This window comes from Prunus dulcis, chromosome 1 (genome assembly GCF_902201215.1).
Source record: "Prunus dulcis chromosome 1, ALMONDv2, whole genome shotgun sequence".
Classification (NCBI taxonomy): Eukaryota; Viridiplantae; Streptophyta; class Magnoliopsida; order Rosales; family Rosaceae; genus Prunus; species Prunus dulcis.
Window position 1 is genome coordinate 26748993 of NC_047650.1, and position 17811 is coordinate 26766803.

General features: G+C 39.9%; 1 protein-coding gene across 1 annotated transcript; it reads right to left on the reverse strand.

Moving 5' to 3' along the window:
* Window positions 1-2290: 2290 nt before the first annotated feature.
* Window positions 2291-2620, reverse strand: LOC117617434 (protein NIM1-INTERACTING 2). Its single transcript, XM_034346806.1, has one exon. The coding sequence runs from the start codon at window positions 2618-2620 to the stop codon at window positions 2291-2293; it is 330 nt and encodes a 109-aa protein (XP_034202697.1).
* Between the last annotated feature and the right edge of the window lie 15191 nt (window positions 2621-17811).

Below are 17811 nucleotides of genomic sequence, written 5' to 3' on the forward strand. Positions count from 1 at the left end.
ACAAAGTTGGATGGGTGGGTGGGCGGCTGGAGGGGTTGTGTTGTCTGTTGTTGTTTTTTTCTTTTTTAAATAATTAGTTTTAAATTTTGTGTAAATTTTATTAAAAAGGTTAACACTTAGAAGTTAAATGTAAAGACATGTGTCAATAAATTAGGAGGGTAACAGAGAGGGCAAATGGAAAAAGGGAACATGAAAATTGGACTCCTATCTCCCCATTCCCCTCCTCTTTCTCCTCCTCTTTCCCCTTCCCGACCCACACACAACCCCAAACGTCCAATTCTCTACATCCACCACCCACCCAACACACATATACATAATAGTACCCTTGAATTGAAATTAATTAGTTACATTTGAGACTCTTGAAAATAAGATTTCAATGAAAGCAAGTTTTGGGAAAAATCCCAACCTCTGGTGAGAATTAAGAGAGGGAGGTATGTTTCAAGATGCCCTGCAGTGGTAAAAGGAGAGTTTACAAATTCCAACCCCGGCCCAAATCTATATGAGATTCCATATCCGAAACCGGAAAGGCAACGAACGGAGACGAACATGAAGTCACCACGTCTAACGTCGACACTAGGGTTAGGATTTCTGGGCACGGAGAGATCACATATGACTTGTTGCATAACAGCCAAAATGGTTGCGAAAACACCGAGAAATGGTGGCTAGCGTTGATGAAGGGGTATAGGGCATCTGGGGTAGGTTGGGTCGGGAAAAGGGAGAGAGAATGAGAGAGATTTTTAAATGTCATTTTATTTTATGGGTTTAAAAACTTTTTAAAAAGATTTAAAAGTATATTATTAACTATGGTTTACACATAAACATGTGTCAAGTTTTAAAAATGGTGGTGAGGGTACACCTTGAGTAAAAGTGGTGAGCAAAAATGTTCCATTTGTTGAGGTAGAATACGATTGTATTAAGAATCACATATTATTGACCGAAATGGTCCCCTAACTTTTGCTCTAAACCCAGTTTGGTGTTGCTGTGCTGTAAAAATAATTGCTGTAAGAGAAATCAGCTGTGAGAGAAAGCAGTTTGGCGTTTGGTAAACTTTTTGTTAAAAGTATTGTTGGTACTGATTCCTCGTATAATCAAAAAATGATTGCCACATAATCATTAAACACAGCGCCTCTTCAAAATTGATTCCTACATAATTAGAAAATGAAAGCACCTCATTAGCTGCTTTCCCTTGTAACTTTCTCTCACATCAATTTTTAACAATAAGTGATTTTTTCATAGTTTACCAAAATGGGGTGAGCTTCCCAAATTTTTTTAAAAAATCACTTATCACCTCAAATAAGTAATGCCAAACTGGCACCTAGTCTCATTTTGGTCAACGAACTAAAATTTTCATTTCAATAGTCCTCTAACTCTCTATTTAGTATCAAATTGGTCATATCATCAAAGTCTGTCAATTTTATTGTTAAATTGAGGGGTAAAACTGTCCATATAAACTAAAATATTAATAAAGTAAACCTCATCTCAACTCTCTACTCTCCCTCTCCCATTCCACCCCTTTCCCCACCCCCCCTATGTTTTTTCTCCCCCATGAGAACATGAGCAACAACCCACACAACATGACTCCTCCATCTATGATCCCACGTGGTGCCTCCTCAGTAGCAACCTCACCTGGTGGGGCCTGCAAATGAGTTCTCAATATCCTACGGGACCGACTTGAAACAGAGTCTCAATCCTATTCCGAAGGCGTTAGAGTGGTCAAGCGTTTGCAATACGTCATGTTTTGCTTGTTGGTTTTGATGTGCTTTGGGGACAAATTGAATGAAAACCAAATTAAAGAAATAAAGTATTTTTAGCGTCCCTCGCTCTTGAGTTTTGGGGTACCATTTCGGTCGAAAGCCCTAAGAATCACCAACCACCCCAGCTTAAGCTAGGTTGCCCCGGTAAATAAGACAAAATTATTAAGTCTTTGCCTAACAACTCAAATTTATTTTCTTTCTAAAGCGAGAGATTGAGGGGTCTAGTCAACCTGCAGTCTCCCATAAACAAAAGAAAATTACTATAAAATAATAATAAATACCCGCGATGCAATTATGCAAGCTTCACAATTCACATGGATAAAATAAAAATACCCAAAAACAAAATCAATTAAAAAAAAAATGCAAATCCAACAAAATACACGTTAATTCAGATGCAAGAACTCCGATTCCAATCGGTTATTTTCGTAAATTTGGGATGAACTCGCATCACAGATCACATTAACAAAACAAAAAGAAGCATTAAATCCCACATTTTCTCCATTTCCGATCTCAATTTTTCTTGTAATAACAAAAACTCAACTGATGCTTTCAGTTTCAGGATGCGAGTTGAGATCCAAACTGAAATCCCCCTCCGCTTTTTTCTCTCCATCCTTTTGATCTTTTATAAGATTAATGTTATCTTCCTCAAAATCCTGCACTTCGAAAGAGGGCCTCCATTTCATTGACGCCGTCAATCCGTCGTCGGTTTTGCCCAAGTGCTTGGCTGCCCAGTGTATCCTCCTCAGTATGGCAAAGAACTCCTCCACCTCCTCCTCCGTTACCGTCTGCCGATGATCTCCCTCCACTTTCGCTTTCTTCCCCTCTACTCTGCCCCCGTCATCCCGCTTTCGCTTTTCACCATCCATTATCTGATAATCTGGCAATACGACGCCGTACCAACGCTGCCGACAACGCGAGACGAGGTTGCTTTGCGTAAGTTTATTGTTTGTGGATGGCTCTGGGTGTATTGCGTACAAACGGTTGAGTTGAGAGTGTTTATATTGGACAGCGTGATTTGACGTTAGATTAGTCTCTGTGTTTTTGTTTTATAAAAGAAGAATCAAAGATGGCATGGCTAGCTGATGCCATATCATTGAGAGGTTTTTGCGTCAGCGGAGTGACGTCCGAAGGGTGGAAATGGAAGTTGGAAGTCCACTTTGTGGAATCTCTCTTTATGTCTTTGGGACCACATATCTTTGTTTCTAAGGCCACCTCCAAACCGATCTCCAGCGCACACAATCCAGCTCGATTAAGGCATGGGATTCACTAGTCTGGGCAAGCTCACGGAGAAAACTAGACTGGGATGTTGCTCGAAGGCTACTGACGTCAGCAACTGTTTATCAATTTTATTTTTACTGTTGACGCGTGTATCAACCGCTGATGTTAGTGTGACGTCATCGCTGACCCACCAGCTCACAGAAACCAACGACTACAAGCCATATGGCTTCTTCTGGACCCAGAGACGGACCCACAGTGGGGTCAATGGGGTCAAACGACCCCATGGACTCCATGGAAGCAAGATAGAAGGTGGCTTTGAAATAGGGTATGACCCCATGAGAGAGGGGATTTGCAGACAAGAGGAAGAAGAAGATGAACAGGGCTCTGTTCTGTTTGAAAGAAGCTGGCCAAAACGGCGTCGTTTTGGCCCAGCTTCTAATTTTTTTTTAAAAACAGACTGGCCAAAACGGCGTCGTTTTGGACAAAAACGCGCTGGCCAAAACGGCGTCGTTTTGGACCAGACGCGCGAATTTTTTTTTAAAACTCGCTGGCCAAAACAGCGTCGTTTTGGACCAGCGAATTTTTTTTAAAAACCCGCTGGCCAAAACGCTGTGGTTTTGGACCATCGAATTTTTTTTTAAAAGACCTGGCCAAAACGACGTCGTTTTGGTCCAGGTGTTATAAAAAAAAACACAGATCAGTTTCCCATCTTCTTCCTCCCAAATTTTCATTCCAAAACACCTATTTTCTAAACCCTCAAACCTAAATCCCCAATCTCTACCCCCCCACAAACCTTTAACCCTCTTCCCCACCAAGCCTTGAAGCCCCAAATCCTCCATTGTCGCCACCAAACTTTTACACTATGACCCCACGACACAAAATTCCTGGGTCCGTCCCTGTCTGGACCCTCTGATCCAAAAATCTTATCCAATCCAACATATGTCCAATTTTTGGCTAAAACAAATTGAAAAAAAAAATCTAAAAAATTTGTCAAAAATATCAAGAAATCATGGAAATTTTTTCTATAAATACCTACCAATATTATTTGCTTTCCACGCCAAAGCTTGATACAAATTCATCTCCTTCCAATATTTTTCACTTTCCACACCAAATTTTCTACTACAAAATTCCATTTGTGCAAAAATACAAATGGCATCTTCCATCGAAACCGGAGGGTCGTGGACAAACGTTCGAAGATGTGAAAATCTTGGCGATGAGGTAAAAAAAAAAAAATCAATTTTATTCAATTTAATGTCTTTAAAAAAAAATATTTCTTGCATTTCCAATTTTATTTTTTTAATAGATTATTCAAGGCAAAGCAAAAAAGAGGAAAACCATTACACATGGCTCCTCAAGTGAACAATGCCCAAGTTGGTTCTAGTGGTGCGTTCCGAAGGAAAATACTCCCCCATGTCTTGATCCGGTGGAACCGCCTCGGTCAATGATTGAGCCGTCATTGTACTCGATTGTGTTTGACTATGAGGATCGAGAGTATTTCAATTGTATGATGAGTGAGTAGGTATTTCAATTATATGATGAGTGAGATGTGAATTTTATAATAGATATGGACACGTAGCAACTGAAAATTTAATTCAAAAATGTTATCTGAAATTTTAGGTGAGAATTTTATAATAAATAGTGACACGTGGCAACCGAAAATCTTATCCGAAAAGCTTATCAAAATTAATGGTTTAAGTATAAAAACGGGTTGGCTACTCACCAGCGTTAGGGTAAACCCACAACCTCAAGTCGGAAGGACTTATGCGTGGCACTCAACTGCCAGTTACCGCTGATATGGATTTAGTAGGAAATTACAGATCGCACACCAACGATGACTGCTAGCAGCAGAACTCAAACACTAGTAGGAGTACACACATTGCACAGACCTTACCAACTGAACCAACCCTCGTTGGCACCACATACTTTGTTTTAGTTTTTTATGTACCCATAACCAATGACTTTTATTTTTCTTATATTTCTTTTTTAAAGATACTGAATTATATATATTTGTCTTAGTTTTATCTATTATTAACATCTTCATTTACGAAGGAAGTTAAGTCGGTTGGTCAAAATAATAAACTCATCACCTTGTATCCAAATTCAAAGTGGGAATATTTGTTAAGGAAAAATTTTTAAGTTCTTTTATTAGTCAAGTGTTATGATATAGATGACTTGTAACATAGCCGAAGGATCAGTTAGTTATAAACGTTTAAGCATAAACCCGAAATTTTAGTTTTAAATGTAATGAATTATATCATGTTTGTTTTAGTTTTATTTATCTTTTAGGCATTATTAACACTCTCTTTTTCTTTTTTATTGGCTTTGAAAATAAGTAAAATTTTCATAATGATAAATTTAAAGTGGGAATATTTTCCTTTGTTTGTCCCTCAAGTTGTTAAGGGCTTCTTAAGTAACCATTTCATTTGCACTTTTCAGTTTTCAAAAAAGATAAAAATGGAATCTAGTTTTCAAAATCATGTTTGGTAACATATTTTGTTTTCAGTTTTAAAAAAAATGGAATATAGTTTTCAAAATCACCATTTTTAAAAAAACAATTTGAAAGTGTTTTCAATTTTAGTTTTATTTTTTTTTCCCACTCTTTTTCATCACCACACAAATGTAATGCAATATTGATAGGACCCGACTCAAATTCCACTTTGAAATCTATGTCGAACCATGTGCGTGTCCAACACCTGGCAGGTATTGGCACAATTGTCCAAAATACCCCTTCCTACCCTAATCCAAAAACTGCTTTAGGGTTTGACTTCTACCGGAAAACCAGCAGAGTCTCCCCTGAAAAACGGATATATAATAGCTCGTTACAGATAAATATGAAAACGAGAAAATTATTAAAATAACATTGGTCACGTGAAACCTTAATATCAATATCAACAGTTTGAATAAAACATGCTTCTATCTTTCACATGTAAAAACAAACTCATCACTTAAGAAAATAGTTGTGAATTGAATAAAATCTATAAAATTTAGAAAACCCTCAATCCTTGTCTTATAAATCGAAAAACATATATTAAAACTTTCACCAATAAATACCAAGATAACAATCATAAAGTTTAGTTTAAAGATATATCAAAACTCAAATACTCTCCACCTAGGAGCACCCCCATTCATAATCCACTAAATTCCTAAATTAAATTTCTCAAGTTAATTAATTTTTGAATTTACGGATTTACCCTTGGGGTAGGGGTATTTTGGTCATTTTATTACCCGGGACAGAGTTTGGGGCAGTGACTGGTATTTTTCGTAGATCGTATTGAGTTGAGTCCGTAGACACGTAGTGGGCTCGATTCGGAGTTGTAACGAAGAAGTTACGATCAAAACTTTGACAATGGCAAAACTGTAAATATTTCGAAGTTATTTTTTTAAAAACCAGATATCTCTCTCTCTCTCTCTCTCTCTCTCTCTCTCTCCTGCAACCATAAACCTCTCCTTTATTTTATTTTATTCATTTTTAGCTTGCGACGGCACAACTTCCCGCAGTCGCCACCGCCACCACACGCTGCCACTTGGGGCGGCACCGGTTCCGTTGGAACCACCACACTTCCTACTTTCCATTCCACCCTACCACCACCTCCATCCGCCTTCGTGGTCGCCGGAAACAGCCACGATACGTAGCGGTTTTGACAGATTTTTACCCAACTTTCGGCCTCTCGTTCTCTCTCATTTATCCACCAAATTTGACGAGTAAGGTATGGTTTTCTACCTATTTTCCATGCTCTAGCTGTTGGTTGGGTAGGATTTTGTTAATTTTGAGCGTAGGTCAACTGAATTTCAACTTAGGTTTTGGCCGGTTTTGGGTTTCCGATTCCGGCCACTTCCGGTCACTTTTTGGGGTAGGCCCAAGAACAAAAGTGACTCCAAATAGGGTGTTGTACCTAGGATAGGAGTCTTGAGCCGAGGTGTTGAGTTTTTCCGACGAAGGGTTATCGCTTTGGACACCCACGCGCTGCCAGCGCATGTGGCGTAGCGTGGGCACTGTAGCAAATGTACATTATTGTCCCAATCCGATCTCCTGGTTGTCACGAGTGCGTAGATTTTTACGGATCTCAATTCGGACATCGTATGACTATCGAACGGATTTTTGCATATTGTGCGTTATCCGGGTTCGATAGGTTCCGACCGTTGGATCGACTCCATTCCAATATATGTTACTCTAGACTTTCCTAGGAACGAGTAGGATTTCACGGATCATGAATCGGAGCCCCGGATGTTCGGATTCAATAATTTAAAGTTTGAAGATTTTTCGTTAACCGTTCGATCGTGAGCGATCTAACCGTCCTTTTTGGAACAAACTTACGGGACTTGTGTCTTAAACCTTGTGGAACTCTTAGGAACTTCCAGATTGTTCCGTTCCTCGTACACTCGCTAGAAACCCAGGAAATTAGGATTTTAATTCAAGTTCTCGTTCGAAACACTTTGTATTAATCCCATATTTGTATTCTGAAATAGGTACTCCGACCACGCATACGCAGCAGGCGGGACCCTCTCAGGGTCAAGCAGTGTGGGACTACTTGTGAGTGGACTTTGTTTTCAACTTATAAGCATGGTTTTATAATGAGAATTTTATGCATATGATTTAAATAGTCATTGAAATGCATGTTATATTTAATAGTTAAATTCTTTATTTTCATAAAGTATTGGTAATATATTTGGGTTTTGACATATTTGAGTATCTTGAGTATGTATATGGATTTTGAGAATTTATATATATGTTTGGCTATGTGTGAGGTACTTGGGTTGTTGAGATGAGATTTTGGAAAGTGATGAGTATAGAATGTCAGTTTGGAGTGCTATAAGCACTACCCTATGTACCTCCCCTGATTTGGAACTTGGATACGGAGACTTGAGATACTCGGGGCATCCTTCACGGGATGTTGCTGTAGACCCTTGATTGGGTAGTCTGCGCGCGTAGGATTGGTCACAGACGTACAAGTTTTGAGGGTACCGACTGTACGTGCTGGCTGAGAGTTAGTCCCCCGGTTGGATGGCTCGTTCCTTAGTTACATGGTGAATTGAGGACTCTTCATGGGGACTCTGCCATGGTGACTAGTCAAACAATCCCCCGGTTGGATTGTTTCCCCGGTACAACTAGGTGTTGGTCATATTTATATTATTATTATATATGTATATATATATATTTACATATGTATATAACTATTCATTCATTCTTGTTTTTCGGTGAGGATACTTCCTTGCTGGTCGTGCCAATGGGTACGCTTTCGAGAGTTTGGTCTGGGACTTATAATATTTAATTGGTGGGTTTGTTTAGTGTTCTGTTTGGATTTCGGACTTGGCATCAGGCTTTGGTTTGGTTTTGACTTATGTAAATATTTATTTGATTTTGATGATTTGGGATACATTCGGATTTCTTGCTTGGTTTATTTAAACAGTGGGGTTATATTATGTTGGTTTACACTGAACTGAACTTTATTTTTGTCCACTCACATTTTTCTGTTTTGCGCCCCCAACCAGTAGTCGACTGAGCTCCGCAGCTGAGTAGGATCGTGTGCTCACGAGCATTGAGCCTTCGTAGGATTCCTTCATTCTGTTTTCCTTGAACTTTGTTTTTGTTGTATTTAAATTCCTTAGATATGCTCTGTTATCGCCCTTGCTAGGGTTTGATCTTTGAGGCTGGAGGCCTTTGTTGTAAACTGTTTATTTGCTTTAAAGCATGCTGCTGGTTGGGTATCTTAAACTGTGAATTTTGAGCAGGTTGAAATTTTTGGGGAAATGTTCAATTTACAGGGGAGACTCTGCCAAAATTTTTGGTAGAAAGTCTCGATTCTTAGTAAGTGGGCCCGGCATCGGGGAGATGTCGGTAACTAGACGGGATTCGCTCCGTTTTCGAGAATTTCGGGGCGGGTCCTGTCAGTATCCTCTTTTCCAAAATTAAGGAAAAAGGATACGAGACTTTCTGCCGAATTTTCGGCAGTCTCCCTTGAAAAATGGACATTTCTCGATAAGTTAAAAACATGTAATATGGCCAACTAGCAGCATGCACAAGATAATTTCATACAATTTACAAAGATGTCCTCCGGCCATTTAAAAATTCAAAACCGAACCCCCAACAAAGCTCTTAAATCCAAATAATGAAATTTAACAAAGCAAATAAAGAATTCAAATAAAGTCATGCATGCCCGTCATAATTAACATAAAATAACTTCTCAATTTCGATCATACGATGTTTAACAACCCAACATAAACACAAGTAGTTTAAGCACTCGGCCCCAAATGGTACCCAATCCAAGACGAGTTACAAACCTCTCTTGGTCACAACCATAGTTTCACAACACTCACTTAGCCGAACGGGAAAATGAAAAACCAAATCAATCAAGCCTTATTTTCAAACAAGTTTAATGATCATCGACAAAGTCGAAACCAAATTCATCCAAAGACCAAAATAACTTTACTTCGCGGCTGCACCCGGGTAGAACCCCAGGCTATCTACGTACCTTTACTGAGAGATCAAGCCACACGTAGTTCTTCAATCAATAGACACAACTCCGGTAATATACAATCTTTTTCCTTTTAAATAAAATCAACAAATGACTTTAGACTCCTTATTATATCAAATTCAATAAGGCAACCCCTCAACACTTTATGATTTCCTTTCTTTTATCAATTATTTCTGCGGAACCATACCATATCCAAGGCATATGTTGCCCAACAACACTTCCCAATCCGGGACTCAGACATTCATACCAGTTCAGGGTAATCACAAAGCACAACCTCACGGATCTCAACCCGAAAACGAATCATCGTATATATGTATTTAATATCTATAAATATCATTACACCCATCTCCCACCATCATCATGTACCAGGGAAACAATCCAATCAAGGGATCGTTTGACTAGACCACATGAAGGAGTTATCAACAACCATGTGGCTAGGGAACAAGCCATCCAACCGGGGGACTAACTCTTAGCCAGTACGTACAACCGAAAATCCTCAAGACTCGTACGCCTGTGGCAAGTCCTACGTGCGCAAACTACCCAATCAAGGGTCTACGGTAACACCCCATTAAGGTATGCCCGGGTTCTGACATACCCACGTATCCAATTCCATGTATCCAAGTATCAGTATCCAAGGGAAGGTACATATGATGATGCATATCATGTACTGGGGGAAAATAATCCAACCGGGATCGTTTAACTAGTCCACATTGAAGAGTCCACATGAAAGAGTCCTCAATAGAACATATGGCTAGGGAACGAGCCTTCCAACTGGGGGACTAACTCTCAGCCAACACATACAGTTGAGACCCTTAAAACTCGTGCGCCTGTGACCAGTCCTACGCGCGGAGACTACCCTGTTAAGGGTCCACGAACCCTTGTCAAGGGTCTCCGAGTTCCAACACATCCAAACCATATTCACAATTCCGGATATTCATCAATTTCAAAATTCGTATCCAAGGAAGCCCACACGCCTGAAACAAACCACGTGTGTGTATAGTAACCAGGGAAGGTACATATGATGTGGAGTTCGTAACCCTTATAACCATATTATAAAAACAACGTTCCCTTCCTTAATTCAATTGTTCATAAAATCTATTCATAGTATAGACAATAAGCTCTCAAGCCTATAATCCATATCCGGGGAGGTACATAGAGTAGTGCGTATAGCACTTCAAGCTGACATACTATAATCCCACATTTTCCAACATTACACATCAATGACCCAAGTACCCCACACATATTCAACATAGATAGCACATTCTCAATTATTATATAATTGAACTCAAAATACTCAAAAATGTCAAAACCCAAATATATCACTATTTTACCAAAATAATAAATTCAATTATCAAATATTCAATGAATTTAAATAACCACTAAATTTATATGCATAATATTTCCATCACAAAACCAAACTATTTATTTGAAAAACAAAGTCCACTCACAGGAGGAAAAAGAGACGTTCTAAGGTCCAACTACCCATTTTGGATGATGGAATAGCCTCGGGGGACACTCAGTCAACCAGACGATCAATCTTTCCAATACGGGTCAACCGGGCCCACAGGACCCACGACCTCTATTTTATGGTCCGAACATTTCTAAGGGTTCCACAAGGTCTAAGATACATGTCTTGCAAGTTTGGTCCAAAATGGACGGTCGAATCGCACAAGATCGCACGATCGGACGGTTATCGTAAAAGGCCAACTTTAAGTTATTGAATCGGAACATCCCGGGCTCCGATTCATGATCCATATATTTCTACACGATCCTAGGGATGTCAAGATTAAACATACATTAAATTCAAGACGATCCATCAGTTGAAACCTATCGAACCCGGATAACGTACAAGAAGCGAAATTCGTTCAAGACTCAAACGGTATTCGAATTGAAATCCGAGCACACCTACGAGCTCATGACAACAAGGGGAACGCATCGGGACACAATGCCCCTCTGATACAGTGCCCACGCGCCACCACATGCTCTGGCAGCACGTGGGTGTCCAAATCGATACCACTTGCCAGAAAACCTCAAAATTTCAGGCTAATACTCCAACCCTAGGTTCAGGATATCAATTCGAGACACTTTTGTTCTTGGGCCTACCCCAAAAAGTGACAGAAAATGGCTAGAATCGCGATCCCAAAATCGGCCAAAATCCAATTCGAAATCGAATTACCTAAGCTCAAAATTGATAAAATCCTACCCACCCCTCAGCTAGATCATGAAGAATGGATGAATTTCCATACCTTAGTCACCAAAAATTGCCGTTGGAAGAGAGAGATCAGAGCCTGCCAAGTTTCGAGGGAAAATTTGCCTAAAAGTCACGTTTTCGGACGACTAGAGCGGCGGCCGATGTCGGGGAAGGGTCAGGTCTTGATGTCGGGGCTGGGTCGGTCCTTTTGGCACCGGTCCCGTCTATTGTTGTGGCCGGTGGCTGGAGTTTCGAAGAGAGAGAGGGAGAGGGCTGTCGTCGGGGAGACAAAGTGTGACAAGACCCGAACCAAATTCCGCTTTGGAATTCGAGTCGAACCTTGTGCGTGTCCGACACTTGGCGAATGTCAGGCACAATTGACCTAATTGCCCTTCTAATTAAATTTTCAACCTTGACTCCTGTCGAAAATTCGGCACAGTCTCCCCTGTAATTCGCTCAATCCCAAAATTTCTACCTGTCAGAACGAGCATAATATCCACACAACCAACTGTCAGGACTTCAATACACATGACAAAAGTTCCAATCTCACTCTAGGGCAATAGATCAGAGCAATTCTAATAGTTTACAGATAAGTTAATCGTTTTACAAACTATCGCTTTTGTAACAAGAAGGCGCGGAAGTCAAGATGGCCCTGTGCTGGATGTCTTGTGCACGCTACAGCCTGGGGGCGCAAAACATTTGAAAATGTGAGTTGACAAAAATAAAGGTTCATAAAGTATTTTAAGAATATACTAACCCCCAATGAAAAAAGAATAATTAAGTAAAACTTGCATATATAATCGATAAATATATATAATCGTATTCAAGATAAAACTTGCATGAAAGCACTAAAACTAATACTTGCATAAAAACATTGTACTCAAACTCGCATAAAAGCAATGTACTCAAACCTTGCTTAAAAGCACTGCAATCAATTAAAACTACCACTCGGATATACCCCTGTAATTCCATCAATTCCTCTTGCAGGTCTCGGCGACACACAGTTTATCCGAGCCGCAAACTGGCAGGATTCAAGGGACTATAGTCAGCCTGATCCGCTGGCAGGTCTCGGTGACACAAAGTCAACCCGAGCCTCAACTGGCAGGATTCAGGGGACTATAGTCAGCCTGATCCGCAATCCTGGCAGGTCTCGGTGACACAAAGTCAACTCGAGCCACAAATCTTGGCAGGTCTCGGAACACCAAGTCAATCCGAGCCGCAAGTCCTGGCAGGTCTCGGGACACCAAGTCAATCCGAGCCGCAAATCCTGGCAGGTCTCGGTGACACACAGTTTATCCGAGCCGCAAATCCTGGCAGGTCTAGGTGACACACAGTATATCTAAGCAGCAAATCCTGGCACTCACGGTCCGGGGGTCCCCGAAACTCGTGAGGCAAATGTCAAGTGCACTGACAAAACTGAGGGTAAACTGGATGTCCGTAGACATCGACATAACCGAGGGTAATAACCATAGTTGGGTACATGGTGGTTTAAAATATTCTAAAAAGTCTGATAAATAACTGAATTTTGTTAAATATGAAGCTGTGCTGCTATTTTAGCTGATATAAGTCTCAACTCTGTTTTCTATACTTTTTAGCATATTCAACGGAGCAGCACAAACATAAAAATCTCTCACTTCATAATTCATGAAAAATATTTCACTTCATAATTCATGCTAGGAAAAACATATTCAATAAAGCTTATTCAAACTCAAATAATGAAATTCATTTATAAAAAGAAAAGTCCACTCACTCCTGGTCTGAGCTAGATAGACCTCCTGTAGGTCTCTTCTGCGGGTCTACCTGGTCCCGGGTGCCTAGGTAACCATTATGAATATTTAATTAATAAAACTGCTCGGTATAAGATTTTAAGTAAAACCTTGACCCCCGACTTCTAGAAGTGCGTGCACTAACTTTAAAGTCATTTTTCTGCCCACTTAGGCATTTCAGATGTTTAAAATCATCTGAAAGAACTCGAGACTTCACTAAGCGATAAACTTCCATATTGGTCGATACGGAACCCCGTGGGTCCACGACCTCCAATTACAAATCTGAGAGTTCCTTTAAGTTCCTCACATTTAAGGAACCATGTCCTGCAAGTTTGGTCTGAAATTGACGATCGGATTGACCACGATCGTGAAATCATGAAATTCCCAAACCCTAGCCCCAGGGTTCGCGATTTCGGAGTATCCGGGACGCCGATTCACAATCCGTCAAATCCTACACGATTCTAAAATTATCTGGAACAACATATCTGAAATTGAGCGCGATCTAGCGGTTCAGCAGTATCGAACCCAGAATTCGCACAATATGAAAAATCCGTTCGGAGCTCAAACGGTATCCAAATTGAGATTCGCGAAATCCTACGCGCTCGTGACAACCTGAGGATCACAACAAGACACAGTGCCACTGCACTACCCTCACCCACGCACCGCAGCACGTGCCGGCAACGATGGGTGTCCAAAGCGATTACACCTCGCCGGAAAAACTTCAAACCACGGCTCCAAACTCCTACCCTAGGTAAAACACCATATTTGGAGCCACTTTTGTTCTTGGACCTACCCCAAAAAGTGGCCGGAAGTGGCCAATCACGGAGGCAAATATCGGCCAAATTTTTAATTCGAAAACTGGGTTATCTACAGTCAAAATTGATGCAAATCCATCCAACCATCAGCTAGAGCATGGAAAATAGGTAGGAATCCATACCTTACTCGACAAATTTGGAGAAGAATTGAGGGAGAACGAGTGACTTGAAGATCCGGTGAGCACCGTCCGTTCCAGCGCGATTTTCGGCCAGCGCAGGTCACATCGCCGGCGGGGAACAGTCGGGGAAGGAAGAGGACGTCGTCCCGGTCGTTTTGGTACCAGCCCCGTCCACAGCCGTGGTCGGTGGCCGGAGATACGGAGGAGAGAAGGGACGGACACGGGAGAGGGAGGGAGGTCGGCGCGAAGAGAGAGAAGGCTGAGCAGGTTTTTATAAATCCAACTTTGAAATATTTACGGTTGTGCCACTGAGACTCTTTTGACCATAACTCTCTCGTTACAACTCCGATTCGGGCCCACTATGTGTCTATGAATTCATTTCACCGTGCTATACGCAACGGTGTAAGTGGAATTGTCAAATTCCTTCTCGATCAAAAAGTTACCTTTTTCTTAATAAAATATTCCGAGAGCAAAATTGTCTTTTTGCAAAATAAAATATTCCTTAATTATGAATTTTAGGTTTGGGCTATTACAAAGTGTGTGTGAAAGAGAGAGAAGAAAGTCATATTTTATCAAACCCTTTTTGAAATAATTACGATTTTGCCACTGGTGATGTTTTGCTCGTAACTTCTTCGTTATATTTTCGATTCGAGCTCACTACGTGTCCAAGGACTCATCTCGATACGATCTCCCTAAAAATAGTACTCACTGCCCGAAACTCTTTTCGGATTAAAAAATGACCAAAATACTCCTACCCCAAGAGTAAATTCGTGAATTCATATTTACTTAAATTAAATAATTTAAATAGGAAATTTAATTTGGAATCGGGGTGCTACAATTCAGGCATCCCCGAAACTCATGGGCCATTATCATAAATGACAAGACTGTTCCAAAGACAACTAGGGGGTGATCCTGCGATGGGTTTGAAAACCCGATTCCAAAATTTATCATAAAATTCTTGTTGTTCCATAAATCCTTTTTCCAAATCTTTCTCAACTTTCCAAAAATAAGTTCTTAAATAGATAACCAAAAATCCCTTATTAAAACGAGATCAATTCCAATCTTCCTTAATTGAATTTGACCATTTATAATCTTTCAAAACTGTTACCAACTATATTTAAATATTGAGTAAACTAATGAGTAAACTAATATACATAATTCATCGATTTCAGGCCACCAAGCATATATTTAAATAGAGACATATAATTAAGTATTTAATTAATTCCTTAATCATGCCAAAAATCCAGTTATCCAAGCCATTCTCAACTCCACACAATTAAAAATAATATAATATACTTGGAAAGTTTTCAATGTAATTCATAAACATTTAAATAAACTCGCATAGCATAAAACCATTTTAAAAAAATAAACAAACCTCCAATTACAATTATAACTACCAAATGGTCTCAACCGAGCTAACATAGCCAACTATCTAAGTCAACTGGGCTCGTAGGGCCCACGACCTCAATTTGTTATATGTCAATTCGTATTGGTCCATAACCATGAGTGAAGCCCATCCTAAAACTCTTGTTATGATCCAACAGTCAGTTTGACCCCCGATCGTGACATTTGACCAATTGGGGCAGCGGGCCCCACAACCTACGATTTCTAGTCCGAACGTTCCTATAAGCCCAACAAGGTCTACATAATAAGTTTCACGAGTTTGGTCTCGACCAAGGAGTCAAATCACTCCCGATCGCACGATCGGAAGGTTATCATTTAATGTAAATTTGAATCATTGATTTGGAATATTCGGGACTCTGATTCTCATTCCGTGAGTTCCTACACGATCCTAGAGGTACATAGATCAACATACTTGGAAATGGAGTCGATCCAACAGTTCGAACATATTGAACCCGGATATCGCCTAATATGCGTAAATCCGTTAACCGTCAAACGATAACCAAATTCAAATCCGAGCATACCCTCGTGCTCTGGACGATAGGGGGATTATTTTAGGACACAATGACCCACCATAGAGTGGCAGCGCGTGGGTGGCTTGAGTAAACTCAGGCGATCGAAAAATCTACAAACTTCCGATCAAGACCTATACCAAACGTTCAAGCACATCAAGAGTAGTAAGTTTCATACCTACATCGAAACCAATTTGGCTGTTAAGAGGCTCGAAAAATTGGTTTTCTCACTGAAAAACCTAGATAATTCTCTTCGTTGATTCGAGCCATCTGACATGGAATTGAGTCGAATCTTCGAGGGAAAACATAGAAGAGACGTAGAGGAGTGTTTTGATGGTGGTATCATGGCTTGTCATGGGCGGAGTTGGCCGGACTGAAGCTCGAAACTTCTAGTACAGCGGCTGGAAAACAGGGATTAGGTTTTGCTTGAAATCGAGCCCTAAATTTGTGGTTTTGATCTCCAAGATGTACTAGGTTTTGAAGAGGGAAGAGAGACGAAGATTTTGGTGGTGGTGGCGTCATTGGATTCGACTTGATGGCAACGAAATCGCCGTCCGAAACTCTGTAGTCACGGTGAGAGAGAAACGTAGGAGAGAGAGTCGTGTCGGAGGAGAGAGAGAGAGAGAGTTGCCATCTTAATAAAATCTGACTTCAGAAAAATTACGGTTATGCTACTACACTTCCGTTGACCATAACTTCTTTGTTAAAACTCTGATTTGGGCCCACTACGTGTCTACGAACTCGTATTGACGAGCTCTGTGCAACGGTGCCATTCATTTCCGTACAATCATACCGAATTGAAAAGTTACCAAAATAACCTTACCCGAAGGGCAAAATTGTAATTTCACAATCAAATAATTTAAATGAATGGTTAAAATTGGGTCAGGGTGTCACTACTATAGTTACCAAAACTTGGTAATTGTGACCTCTTGAATAGGACCTGGCCTCTCGACTCTTGCTTTCGGCCAAAAACCCAGTTCAAGGTTCAAGACCTCCATATCCAAAATTCACAACAACAAAAAAGTCATCCGTACTCCAAAAAATTCACTTAAAAATACTACGAACTCTTCAAAAATTGCACTTTCATTCTATGATCTCAAATTCACAATTTGACCCAAAAAAAATTTAAGGTCCATGTTCCACATAAAACTGAAATTAGTTACCAAACAACTTTTAAACTGTTTTTAATATTCTGTTTTTTTTATAGGAAAACTAAACTTGGTTTTTGGTTTTCAATTTCTTAAAAATTAAAATACAAAACTAGAAACCAAAAACTAAAATGGTAATCAAACAAGCCATAATGGAAACTTTAAAATTCACTTATTATAATGAGTGAGGTATTATGACATGAATGGATTGTAACACCAATCAAACTAGGTCCATATGTTAACCTAAGGGGTTGTCTGATAACTATTTTCATTTTTAGTTGTTTGAAACTGAAAACTGAAAACATGTTTGGTAACAAATTTCATTTTCAGTTTTCAAAAGAGTGAAATGTAGTTTTCAAAATCACTTGTTGAAAGTGTTTTCATTTTTCATTCTTCATTTTTTTTTCTTTGTGC

Coding starts and splice junctions, on each gene's coding strand:
- LOC117617434 (XM_034346806.1), bottom strand. CDS start 2,620: ATGGATGGTGAAAAGCGAAAGCGGGATGACGGGGGCAGAGTAGAGGGG.